Source organism: Dreissena polymorpha, chromosome 9 (assembly GCF_020536995.1).
Source record: "Dreissena polymorpha isolate Duluth1 chromosome 9, UMN_Dpol_1.0, whole genome shotgun sequence".
Taxonomy (NCBI): domain Eukaryota; kingdom Metazoa; phylum Mollusca; class Bivalvia; order Myida; family Dreissenidae; genus Dreissena; species Dreissena polymorpha.
Genome location: NC_068363.1, coordinates 83,294,701 through 83,308,979, shown reverse-complemented (window position 1 = coordinate 83,308,979; position 14,279 = coordinate 83,294,701). Strand labels below are relative to the sequence as shown.

At 33.5% G+C, this 14,279-nt stretch overlaps 1 protein-coding gene across 1 annotated transcript in view; it reads right to left on the bottom strand.

Annotated features, from left to right (window-relative positions):
• LOC127843973 (apoptotic chromatin condensation inducer in the nucleus-like) overlaps window positions 1-13,942 on the bottom strand; it is a 64,523-nt gene extending 50,581 nt beyond the window's left edge. The window contains exons 1-2 of the mRNA XM_052373899.1: window positions 13,799-13,942; window positions 1,898-1,928 (exon numbers count right to left, since the gene is read on the bottom strand). Coding sequence (XP_052229859.1) covers window positions 1,898-1,928; window positions 13,799-13,933 — 166 coding nt within the window. The 5' untranslated portion in view covers window positions 13,934-13,942. The remainder of the gene's footprint in view (window positions 1-1,897; window positions 1,929-13,798) is intronic.
• Window positions 13,943-14,279: the final 337 nt, after the last annotated feature.

Genomic DNA, 14,279 nt, shown 5'->3' with positions numbered 1-14,279 from the left:
TGTTATCAGCTGTTTGCAGAAACGACATGTATTAAACCCACCAAAACAGAATGTACTCACCCGCATCAGTTTTAATAATATCCAATATATAATAATAACATCCATATTCACAATAATTTGAGAAATACTTCCACAATATGTCAGAATGTATTTCCAAAGCTGAATACACCCAATGCTGTTTTACTTCATGTTTGCTCCGTTCAAATACGCGCGAAAGTTATGCTGGCACATGTACTGTCTACAACGTCACATCACACGCTTTGCATCAGAGTTGCTAAAAATAACCATAGAACCGGTAAATAATAACTGACCTTGAGGCAAAGTGACAAATTTGGATGCTGCAAGTGCTAATTTATAACATTAAGACGGCATAGAAAAACGGCGTGTTTGTCGCACGTCTTCGTTGAAGATGGCACATGAAATAATTAAATCCGGATTTGAGCCGTCCAGGGTTGATTTTGAGATGAATGTAAATCCGATTAGTTAGTTTAAGGGGTTATTTATTTCAGATTTTTGATGGTAAACAGCTGGCACTGACATGAGCAGTAACTGATGAAACATATTCGCTACTTTCCGAAAACCGTACCATTCTACGAACATTGCTATTAATGTCCGCCATCTATAAATTATCTATTAGCAAAATAAAGCACTGCAATATCATACTTTAAAAGGTCAAACAAAACACATATTTTATTTAATTCGCAAAAGACGTATCTCGACGTGTTTTAGGACAGTCGTTTTCGGATACGGTATGGTTCGTCGATTTTAATTTATTTTAAACGATCTTTATAACATTTGTATAGAATGATGAATACACATGCGGTGTTACGGATGGTCTGATTGATAAAATTTCGCATTGTACTCACAAGAAGTTGCACATAGAAAGAAAATAAAAAATAACAATAAGCTAGGGCTCGAGGGGTTCTGCCTTCTATTCCCTTTATCCTACGGTCTCTGAATCTCTGCTTAATTTTCCGGATTTCGAATTTGGGACAATTGACACCCCTGATATTTATTATGTCACTACCAGTGCGAGTGTTTTTTTCGTATTGATTTCACTATGCTCACAATGTTGGTCACAATGTATGTTTACATTGTGTCTTTTATTGACTGAAATATAAGAAATAAATGTTTAGATATTTGTAAATTTGTTGCTTTTTATATAATATATCTAAGTAATTTGCTTAAAGTACAAAAGATCATTGACTTTCCTGCGTTATTATTATGACTCGTACAAATTTGATTTTGACTCTTGAAAATTTGGTCCCAAGAGTCATTGACTCTTGAGATTTGAGGTCTAAGAAAAGCCCTGACAGTGATTGTATTTTCATCATTTTTACTGTATTTTTAAACTGTGTCCATGCACCGCATGGACACAGTTTCATTTCATGAGGTTTTTTTTTTAAATCAATAAACAATCCAAATTTGCAGTAAAATTAATTTAAATGATGCTATTATATATGCAACTATCTGTTTAAATTATGATTAGTCAAACTAAATAAATACAACATATAACACTGCATATTATGCACTTTTGAAAAAACACAATTTATTCCCAAATTAATGTCTTATTCCAACTTCACATAATACTGTGTTATGCCGTTTCATGTTGATATCTTAGTTTCTGAGTTATAGCACTAAATAGTTTTGTGACAGATAGACTGACGGATGGACAACGCCAATTCTATATCACTCCGCCTTTGGTGAAGGATAATTAACTGTTATATTGCATTATAATAAAATAATGCATATCAGATCAAGGAGACTTTCACTTAGGATCATCATATTCAATTATTTGGGTTAGTCAGAGGCACGCACATGCCTTGAATATATAAATAGAAATAACTGTGTTTACCACTATAAGCAATTAGAACAATAAATAAAAATATTGCCTTACCTGAGTCATCTTTATTCTCAAACAGCAATTGCTGAAAAATAAGATTAATATTTCAACTTCAGTGGCTTATGAAAATGCTGAGTGAACTGCCATTCCCGGAAATACTATTCCCGCCATGTCCAACAACTGTGATTTTACAGTCTAACAAGTCGAATTTTCAAGCCAATTTATATGCAGCGCAAAAAAATATTTCTGTAAATAAAATGCATTACAGCATGATAAAAAGCTTTATAAACAAGAGGCCCATGAGGGCCTGAATCACTCTATTGGCTGGAATCAATAGGGCTCAAGCCCTTGATAATATGAACAATCTGAGTAAGTTTTAAATAAACAGACCCAAAATGGGAAATTTATCGCATAAATAAGAAGAAACGTAAAATTTTAACTTTAAATGGCTCCTTTTCAACAATAAGTTGGACAAATTTTCTTCACTCTCAATGGGGTTCTGGCCCTTGATGATATAAAATATCCGTTGAAGTTTCAAAAGGATAGAACTTTATATGTAAAGAAACAAGAAATGTGTTAGTCGAAAACACTATTTCCCCTTCTGCGCCGCTTTGAATTTTTTTTTTTACCTTTGACCTCGAAGGATGACCTTGACCTTTCACCACTCAAAATGTGCAGCTCCATGAGATACACATGCATGCCAAATATGAAGTTGCAAACAGACCCAAAATGGGAAATTTATCGCATAAACAAGAAGAAACGTAAAATTTAAACTTCAAATGGCTCCTTTTCAACAATAAGTTGGACAAATTTTCTTCACTCTCAATGGGGTTCTTGCCCTTGATGATATAAAACATCTGTTGAAGTTTCAAAAGGATAGAACTTTATATGTAAAGAAACAAGAAATGTGTTTGTCGGAAACACTATGTCCCCTTCTGAGCCGCTTTGATTCTTTTTTGGACCTTTGACCTTGAAGGATGACCTTTACCTTGACCTTTCACCACTCAAAATGTGCAGCTCCATGAGATACACATGCATGCCAAATATGAAGTTGCTATCTTCAATATTGCAAAAGTTATAGCAAAATGTTAAAGTTTTTTTTTTCTCAAATTCAAGGGGAGATAATTCTGGACTTATAACTCCGATATTGCTCATTTTCTATAGGGTTTGACTCATCATTCAGATAAAGACACTGTGCAAGTTGGGAAATGATTGGATGAAAACTGTGGACTTAATTGCGTAAACAAGCCTTATTTCACAATTTTCTCAAATTCAAGGGGAGATAATTCTGGACTTTTTACTCTGATGTAACCCATTTTCAATAGGGTTCGAGTCCTCATTAATATAAAGACACTGAACAAGTTTGAAAAGAATCGGATGAAAACTGTGGACTTTATCCCGTAAACAAGAAAAAGTCTAACGCACGCACGCACGCACAGACGGAAACCACGCCATGACATAAGCTCTTCAGGCCTTTGGCCAGTAGAACTAAAAATGAGCAAGTGTTTGTGTGATAGAAACACTGAAGAAATGTATCCATTGTACAAGGATTCCCCTGCTAAAGCCACTGAACACCTAATTGAGTGTCGAGATGTTCACATAAACTTTAGGGCGTACATAAAGATTGACTAGCTCGATGATGAATGCCTCGGTGGGAGCATAAAAATAACAAAGGGTAATAATACACGAGTCATAACTCCTACGTGCCTAGACTGATTTGACTGGTCATTAAAATTTGCTTTTGTTTGATGATCTGATGAAAAGTGGTTGAGTTACAGAGTGGAAACCCCAAACACGACACTGTGACGGAGTAATGGACACTCTGAGAGTTTGAAAACAATATGAATCCCTTGTTTTAGCTATCTTGTTGTGATTATTATCAATATAGATGCTGAGATGGGGTTGAAATGAAGTTAGGGTATTCACCTATTATGGTTATTGTTTGTCACCCGACACAAGAGTTATTGTATAATCTAATTCTCATTAATAGATTTTTGGTAAATGTGATTCACATTGCTGCACAAATTAAGGACCCACCTGAATTTAGTTATGAATCTAAAATTTAAATAACATAAAGAAAACTAAAATCACAAATGAGTCTATTTTTATTTACTGCACCATTATAAATGACTCAACTGTCAATCACATGCATATTACATCATTAAAAATGCCCTCATACATCTAAGGATGGGACCAACACTATGACTGCATGTGTTTCATTATTTCTTTAATATATTGTTCTTGCAACGTTTTTTTCACTTGTTACACCAATAAGTGCCTACACAGATCTTTACAATTCTTACTCACTACCATGTTCAAAACAATTGCGAAAATTTACTTCCAAAAGCAATAATATACCAAGGCTATATACACGTACCAATTATATTACACCAATTTAAATATATAACAGGAGACAAGACATTTACCTGTTGTAATATAATGTATTAGGTTGATTGAACTCGATTTTATAGACATATGATGTAGTTCTTCTTGAATGCTCCCAGCTTTTATGAGTACATACGTACAGCACAGAGAGAATTTCTTGATAATACAAAATTCTATGTAAAAAAATATGCCTCATGTATGTCAATAAAATCGAGTTTATAATCAACCTAATACCTCTTTACAAACACAATACCTGTCAACATCGATATCAATTAGCAAGTCATTTTTGGAGAAATACTCAAAATCAAAGCTGTACACAAAACCGTTATCAACTTGAAAGCCAAAGTTTTGAACTGACGATTCATTCAATCTTTCGGAGGTTCCAGAGAGTCAGTGTAAAACAATTGGTCGATTAGACACGAGATTGATCTCGCGGAAGATTCAGAAAATAATCGATAGCCTATTTTTTTATTCTGAATACAAGGCTTTTTGTATTGCAAAAACTTTGGATTAATATCATTATTATGCTAGCACACCATATCACGTAAGTTGTTTTAATTCGTGCATTAGTGACACAATGCTGTCCGGTAATCTTATGCAGTTTAGGGTCAATTGGTTTAAAAACATGTTCTTTTATAAATTGACAACATAATATCTAAATTTATTATGACTAGGCGTAAGCATTCTTGAGTTATCATCTGGAAACCATTTTACTTTTTCGAGTCACTGAGACCTTTGACCTAGTGACCTGAAAATCAATAGGGGTCATCTGCCAGTCATGATCAATGTACCTGTGAAGTTTCATGATCCTAGGCGTAAGCATTCTTGAGTTATCATCCGGAAACCATTTTACTGTTTCGAGTCACTGTGACCTTGACCTTTGACCTAGTGACCTGAAAATCAATAGGGGTCATCTGCCAGTCATGATCAATGTACCTATGAAGTTTCATGATCCTAGACCTAAGCATTCTTGAGTTATCATCCGGAGACCATTTTACTATTTCGAGTCAGTGACCTTTGACCTAGTGACCTGAAAATCAATAGGGGTCATCTGCCAGTCATGATCAATGTACCTATGAAGTTTCATGATCCTAGGCCTAAGCATTCTTGAGTTATCATCCGGAGACCATTTTACTATTTCGAGTCAGTGACCTTTGACCTAGTGACTTGAAAATCAATAGGGGTCATCTGCCAGTCATGATCAATGTACCTATGAAGTTTCATGATCCTAGGCCTAAGCGTTCTTGTGTAATCATCCGGAAACCATCTGGTGGACGGACCCGACCGACATGTGCAAAACAATATACCACCTCTTCTTTGAAGGGGGCATACAAATTAGAAGTTCATGTGCTTATTAACACACAAATATCTGATTAACTCAGTGAAGAACAGTCCGATTTGATTTCAAATCAAACATGACTCACCTCATTTTCAAACTATCAGTGTCCGGTAATCTTGCGCACTTGGTGTATTGACCTCATTTTAATAGGCAAAATATGATGTCCAATAAGGGACAAAAAACATTCACGAAAATTATTTAAAAAATCAGTTTGTAAAACCATTAAAAAAAAATTGTTATAACATCATTGCATGCCTCTTTCATCATCAAATAGCTGTACTTTTGTTTCTTTAATGATGGTGGTTGCATTCTGTTGACTGTGGCAAAAGAAACAATATAAAAAACGATTGATTTCTAGCGTGAAAAAAATGTTTATGCATAACAGGCTTAATTTTACCCTGATCATGCTTCTGTAGTTTACAGAAAATATCAAAACTAGGCCATTGCGCATGCTAAATCATACCAAATGTGGTTTGACAGAATGGTGGGAAATGATGACAGTCACAATGTCGTATGAAGCGATATATTTTCAATGGCCAAAAAATACCTTAACTGATCGGATATTGTGCAATAGAATGCTAAATTACACGTTGGATTTATGAATTCTTAATTTAAAGTATGAAAACACTTCAGACTGCAGAGAATTTGTGATTCATTTCTAATTTATAGAAAGTAGGTCAGGGTTTACAAGACATGTACAATGTATAGGGATGACGCAACCAGTGTTAAAATGTAATGATAAAATTTTATTTTGCATGGAATACGTACCTTTTAAATTTGTTAATTCTTAAAAAAGTAAAATTCCATCTTTCATCACTAAAGAAAACCATTCGTCATCTGCGAAATGCTCAACTGTGGAGTGAGCAAGATTACCCGATGCGCAAGATTACCAGATTCAGGGGTGTGATTGAGGCAAAGTCGGAGGGGAGGAAAATTCTGTCAACTCAGTGTTTTTTTTATGGCAATTTCGGGGCCGATATTTGGCCCCATTCCCCTCAAAAAAGAGTATATATTTTTTCCCCATTTTGTAAAAAAAATCCCCTCCAGAAGTAAAAAAAAAAAAAAATAATAATTTTTTTTTTTTTTTTTTAGAAAGAACTGTTTCATAATCATGACAAATATATCTCAAATTTATTTCATAAATAACTAACAAAGTATATAACTATAATTTATATGATTTTTAATTATTATAAAGTGTTATATTAAATTAGATAAGTTTTTTCCAAATCAGTGGACTTTTCACATGAATTGCATTTTTCTCCCAAAATGGCTAGGAAAAGGCCTGATGTATCTTTATTGTGTCAATATTTGTTGATAAAAACATTCCAATTTGGTCCATTTTATTGATAAAAAATGCTCAAATTTGCCATTTAATCGATTTAAAAAAACTCAATTCGACTCAAAATGGCTAAGAAAACTGAGACTGTGCATGAAGGCTGAACTGTCTGAAACTAATGTTGAAAAAATCATTGATATATATTTCAGAAAAAGGACAGAGACATTCTGCTGAGAATATTATATTCATACAAACATGTGTATTCATATAATAAATATCATTTCATATAAAAGAGTGAATATTTAATATTCCCCTTTTCCTAAAAAACGACGCATTTTTTCCCCTTTGGACGGGCCCCGCCACCATTCCCCTATAAGTGAAAAAAAACACTGCGACTGATTTTGACTGCGCGAATGGCACGCATAACGCAATGACACACCTTAAAACAGACATTTAAATAAACAACTTCTTGAACTTCATAACAATATTTCTTTAAAAAACCTGTTAAACTTCACATTTAACATACTAAGGATGCAAAGTAAACGGCATTTATTGTGATCAATAGCAGCAGTTTTTCCATGTATTGAATTACAGTAAATGGACTAAATATAAACAAACACACTTAAGTGTTCTTCTTGTGTTAATGATGTATTAAACTGAGTTAAATTAATATATTTTATTTGTTTACCTTTCAATATCTTGCATTTCACATCTTCAGTTCAATGCTATTTCAGTTCACTGAACCGCATGACCAGCATAACAAAGCAGAATATGCATATGAATCTGATTAAACACAGATCCACTAACATATAAATCAAATCATGTTTGTCTATTTCCATGTTCAAACGATACTCTTCTAAATTGTTTTAAATGTATTTTGCGAGTAGACTGAACTCCAATTTGCAAACACTGGTTTCCGTGACACAAATTCACTGTGCACATTCTAAACAAAATATGTGTTGCTTGTATCTAAAACGTAGTCTTTTTCGTTGACAAACACATTTCATAATTCCTATCAAACTATATGATGTCAGCAGTTAATTCAATTGCTATTTGTCATTTCAATAATCTTAAATTTCGCTTCACAACGGCGCCATTGGCAAGCGAATCAACTTGGAAATACCACACACATTTTAAGAAACCGATTTTAATTGGAAGATTGGGAAAGGACAGCCAATTATATCGCTCGTTTTAAAAATGCTTAGGAAGAATCTACCAGTGTAAAATGCGGAGAGATTTCGCGGCCTGCGGATATTTCGGGCTGCTTATGAAATACGTCTGCGGAATCGGTGGTACCCCCTCCCCCCACATTTTTTTTAATGAATTTACGCGAATCTCAGAAGTGACCCCGGGAACAACCCGATCTGCGGAAATCAGCGGAAAAATCACACCCCTGGGATTTAAGTGTATATATATATATATATATATATATACACTACGCGACCCGTGATTTTTGCCTAATTTGCGAAGTCAAGGCGGGCATTTTGCTTTTTGGGTGGAAAATCACCGCAATTTCAGTTGACTCGTCACGCCGACGTCGCGCGAGAGCAAGATAATCTTCGCGCTAAATCCCCTCAATGTTGTGGTGATTCGCCGCAATTCGCCGTGATAGCAGTGGATATCGTCGACATCGATGATTCGCCAATTCATGCACATAAACAGAATCGTATCGATAAATGTATACATAACGCTTTTCTAATGTTCACAATTATCAAATAATCCAACATAATTGCAACATCACTTCCGAAAAATAATCTTAACCATATATGTCGGTAAATATGTTTGAGAATTTCATTAACAACTATATCACTACGCCATTTTTCAGAAGTGTAAAGAGTATAGTGCATAATGTGGAACACAGCTTTCATTGGACGAGCGTATTAAAATTTAGATCGAATGCAAAACGATCTTACATAAAAAACGTTTTATTGCGTCATACGCCTTCATGTAAAAAACGTTTTCCTCCTGGAAATTGTGCTATTAATGCATAATATTATCAAAACATTTTTTCGACACGTAAAGCGTTGTAACAAATTAAGATACAATTCAGAACAATAATACCATAAGAATTAATGTTCCGTTAAATTCCCAAATGAGAATAATAATTTATAATCCGAAACACACTTCCGATGTTTTTAATGTTAACACGACGTTCACAAATGCTTCCAATATAGCCATCATGTAATTTTCCCGACAAAAGAGCGCGAAAATTATGCGGCAATGTACAAGGTCAAGGTAAAGTGTGTGCAAGTATTGATTTTTTATACAAACTGCGTAGCGCAGAGAACATTGAATTCTGTTGATTTCGGTTAAATGTTTCTTTGGTATTTTTAAATCAGTTATATCGCCAAAAATTTGATATTTCTTTTAAAGTAATATCAAATCAAACACGCCGTATCTGTATTGTTACTGATAGAAGTAAAACATAATACCTTGACGTGTATAGTTTTTTTGTTGTGAGAGACCATCTGAGTAAACGCCGAAAAATATATACAAACTGTTATTTTTTGTCAATGCCCTTTGATCTATTATCGCACTTAATTGGCAGCGCCATCTTGTTGTTTCTGTGATTGTCACATCTTTTCACAGTTTGAACACGTACAAAGAGTGCCAATTAGACACTAGAATAAACACTATCAACCGCTGGACAGTACACAATAAATAATCAAATGTTGAGGGTTTTTTGTTTTGGACGTAAAAACCCAGAGAAATGCATGTACATTATACATCATCATATTTATTTAATTTTGCGAATGCTTAGTGCTACGTTGATGTACTCGTTTTTTTCCAGCAAAAGAAACACAATGATAAATGGCTTTAATATATAGGTATATAACACGATAACATAATAACATGTACTTAAAAATAGAACAGTAATGTATTTCCGATTTCCGGCTTATCAAGCATTGTGAATGTATGTACAACGCTCGGAAAGTAACGCGAGTAACATGAGTTATCCGCATTGAAGCCTGAAACAGAAAATAAATAAGTATAGCATAATCTAGTCCAAATAATTAGACGTAATCTACCGATTACATTTAAACTTTAAATGAAAGTGCAACAATTTTCCGAGCCTTAAGGCGCGAATATTTTGCTAAACACTGTTAACAAAAGGGCTACACGTAATAATTCTTAATGAAATGCAAAAATAAGTATTAACATAATTAATAACGTCAATAAACACACACGGTAAGATCAAAGTTATGTCATATTTATCGTAAATTACCAAATTATTAGTTTCGTCTAAATCAAATACCATGTATAGAGAAACAAGGTATTTATAACCGACCAATGACGAAACACTATGCAACTTTCAATTTACACAGTGCTACGCTACATGTATATGGCAACAATATGGAATTTGAACAGTGGTAGTGTTTTCGGGCCTGGAATATAATTGATTGTAAGTGTTAATAAACATTCTGCTAATGCAATTAGTTAAATAATGTTTACATGTTAAGTTCAATAATTATTGCATGATCATTCTGCGCTGTTTTATTAATTTGGAGCCGTTAAAGCTTCCGACATTTCTACATCAAGTTCATGTCGGAACAAGAGTATTTAAGCTAATACGCCCATTGTATACAACAACAACAAAAGCTTTATTATTGCAATGTATAATGTAAGTGTATACATATTTGTTACATGTAATGTAGTGTAACCCTCAACGTAAATCGCTTAAAAAGGGGAATCACGGCGGTACGCGGTGATTTGCGCTGATTCGCGCTGATTGCGCAACAGCGAGATACATCGCGCGACGGTCGCCGAGACAACACCCACATTTTCTTGTCGCTCGGAAACACCGCGATTTGTCACGTTGCATCGATTGCGGTGATGCGAGAATCGCGGCAAAAATCACGGGTCGCGTAGTGTATATATATATATATATATATATTGTTGAGTGACCCGAATCAACGCTGCCCTAATTTGACGCTATTTTTGTTTTGCCTCTGTTCGATACATAAGCGACAACCGTAGACGTCATACAATAGCACATGGTACACCACGCACAATTTCCTATAGTTGTTGTTTGGTATGTGGAAAATAGCGGGTTAAAAGTTAAGATATGGTTGATTGGTCTGCAAAAGTTCACTATTTCATTCATAAGTAACGTGACTGCCATTTGACAAAACATCGTATAAATAGATTAATTTTTACTATGAAAAAGGTGTATGCGTAAACTTTTATTTGAAGTCCGGATATGTTTTTGGTTATGCTGTAATACAATTTTAACTACATGTAGCAAGTGTTTATGTTGGTAATTGCATATTATGTTTATTACTTATTTTCATTTACATAATTATAATTGTAGGTTCCACAAAAGAAGTACAGGTTATATTCACCTACTTCCATAAACACAGCTTATGACAAGGGGTTGCTGACAGGGTCCCCTATTAAAACCACTGCCAGAAAGTTTGGCATCCCAAAATTAAAATCCTTAATTGATTTAATTAATTTCAGTTCCATATTGCTTTTACAGTGATACAAATTTAAGTACAACAATCATGTTCATATTTTATGCATTCAGTCTCCATAGGAGTGATATTTACATTGAAATCAGGTAACCAATCAGATGTGTCATTTTAGGGCACTCTCAACAAATATGGCAGCCGTTACATAGACTTGGGTCATTTCGTTTTTCAACGAATTTTTGTTGATAACTCAATCAATTGAATTTAAAATGTGTAAATAAAAGGAAAATGTATAATGAAATAACAAAATTTAATACATTAATCCCTATAATTAGCAACAAAACTTCAACAAACTGCTTGTATGCGTCGAAATTGGGCACTCGAGGATATATGATCTGTTTGTGTTTATTTATGCCAGAAAATAGTTTATGTTGCTAATATTACTGATTTAAGTACCGCCTGGATTCTGGGCGGCATGTTTCTTTGAAAAATCTTGTTACCAATTGCAACTCCCAGTGACTCGGAGGGTCAATAGACAATAGCTGGGACTTGGATTATTGCAACTAACTTATGATTATATTTATACGCGAGACGTAATTATTTTACATAAAAAAATCTGTTAACACAACTCTAAGCTGTATGTTTTGAAATGTTCATATGGATATAGAACTCTTTATTATTTTCAAATACAATTTTTGCTGATTGAAAACAAATGCCATTACAATGTTTTGAAATACTAATTCTGTAAGTTTAAGGTTCATGTAAAGTCCCAAAATGACCCCATATAGATGAAATTTTAAAATATAAAAATGATCAGTTATACCCAAAATAAGTTAATGAAATTTACATATGGTTGCAATAATCACATTTTTATTCCATATATGTACACAATTAAAAAAAAACACTCACAAATGGTAGTAATAATGTAATTATTATCAAAAATATTGCAAGGTATGGCAAATTCTCAATTTCATTAAAAAAACACAAATGCACCAAATAAAAACACCAACAGTATATGCAAGTTATATGTAAGGTACTCCGAGCATTGAATTGCGTCAATACAGCCCCACAAAGACACTATGCGTATTTCAAAATGAACATGTCAATGCCATGAGTCGCTATTTATAGATTTTGGAAAAATACTAACTTTCTGCGCGCATAGCATGCGATCAATAAGAGTTATGATCTTATAAAATAAAATTAATGAAAATATATCATTTTCATAATATCTCCATAACAATGACACTTACTTGAAACGCACTATTTGAAAAGAATCTTGATATAATTGACTCTCCTCCCGATTTAATTTCATCGGTCGTCCATCTTGGTCAGAAATGTGTATTGATTCGTATTTGCGAATTTGTTAAATATTGCTTATATTAAATATTTACTTTATAACATAACTTGAAATTACCTCATAAACAAATTATACAAATTTTAGAACAAACGGATCGTGAGTAATTTATCAATGATCGATTTTGAAACGAAATATTTTTCGAATATACTTCCGGCAAATAATGGCTTCCTGAAACAAAAGCACTTTTTCATCGATGACAAGGTTTTTATAGAAATGTAAGTGTTCAGTTGGTTTAATATGTGCGTGTGCCCAACATTTGTATAATTCATTTTTCCGATCCCACAAATATTATGCCTAGATTGTTAATTGAAATATTGTTATGTCGACTTCCTTGAAACCGGATGTTTTATGCCCCACATGTTTAACTAACGTGTATGGAGTTCGAGATGTGACATAAACATGTTGTAATTTGTTTTAAGGTAGCCAATTAGTCGTCTTTCCGAGTCCTATATATTTCAAATGAACAATCAAAGTGTTTTCCCTTTTGGTAATATAGTTTATTTTTTGTAATTGTGTCATTTTGTGACTATAATGAGTACTGTATTGCGAGTAGATAAGTAATTTTGAAAATGAAGGTTCACTGGTAAGTCCACCATACTTAAAGTAGTCCCCAATTATTGTGTTAACTTTTGACATTTTTTTATGTTTTTCTTTTCCTTATTTAAGGATTGTTGGTGTGTGTTGTGTGGACTTTTCATTTGTAGTACCTAACATTAAGTGTATACAATATTTTGACCAAAGGAATTTGTTCAATTTAACTCCGTTTGTTATTTTGATAATTTCATGCATGCGCTGTATATTTCTTCAAAAGCAACATTTTGCATCATATTTTTTTTTATTAGCATTTTCTTATATGTTCTACAAGTATTAACGAGGCTATTGACTTATAAATTGAATTTATTGCCATAATATTTATTGAAGTATTTCTATGTGAAGAATACGCCTTTTTACACTTTACATGAACCTTAATGATATTTAATAATTTTCCGAAGGGTGAACTTTAATAAATTTTATCTTTTATTTTTAAATCTTCTCACATTGACACTTAATCCCGAAAGAAATTATTGTGGTCAAAAGAATTAACCTTTTTGTCGAGTGGTTCTAAACTGGTTGACTGACTGAACAAACAATGTTTCGGCCTGATCACACATAGAGACGTGTTGAATTGCGAATAGTAAATACCAACCGTTTTAAGTCTGTCGATAAGTTGGATTTTAGTTCCACTTTTTGACAGGCCTCGTTTGTCGCATTCCTTCTTTAGATCAACTACACGCAGTGAGGAAATTGGAGTTCCGTTGATCTGCAATTCTTCGTCCGCCATTTTGTTTGTGATGCGTTCCCAATAAGTCAAAAAGGTCATCATTCAATTCGACTTAAAATTCAATTGTACGTGATCCTACTAAAAGCTGCTCTATCAGACGCACATTGTATAGACACACTTTTAAGTTTAAAACACTGCTTTTCCGATGTGAAGAATAACTCGTCTTTAGGATTAAAATATAAACCATATATTCACACAGAAAATACATGTGCGAGAGTTTTGTCATATTGTTGACACAATAATTATTAAACACATTTACCCAGTATTACATTGTAATTTGTTTGAGGTAAAAGATAAATGTTTAGTATTAATTGATTCAACTTATATAAAGAAAAATCATTGTTGC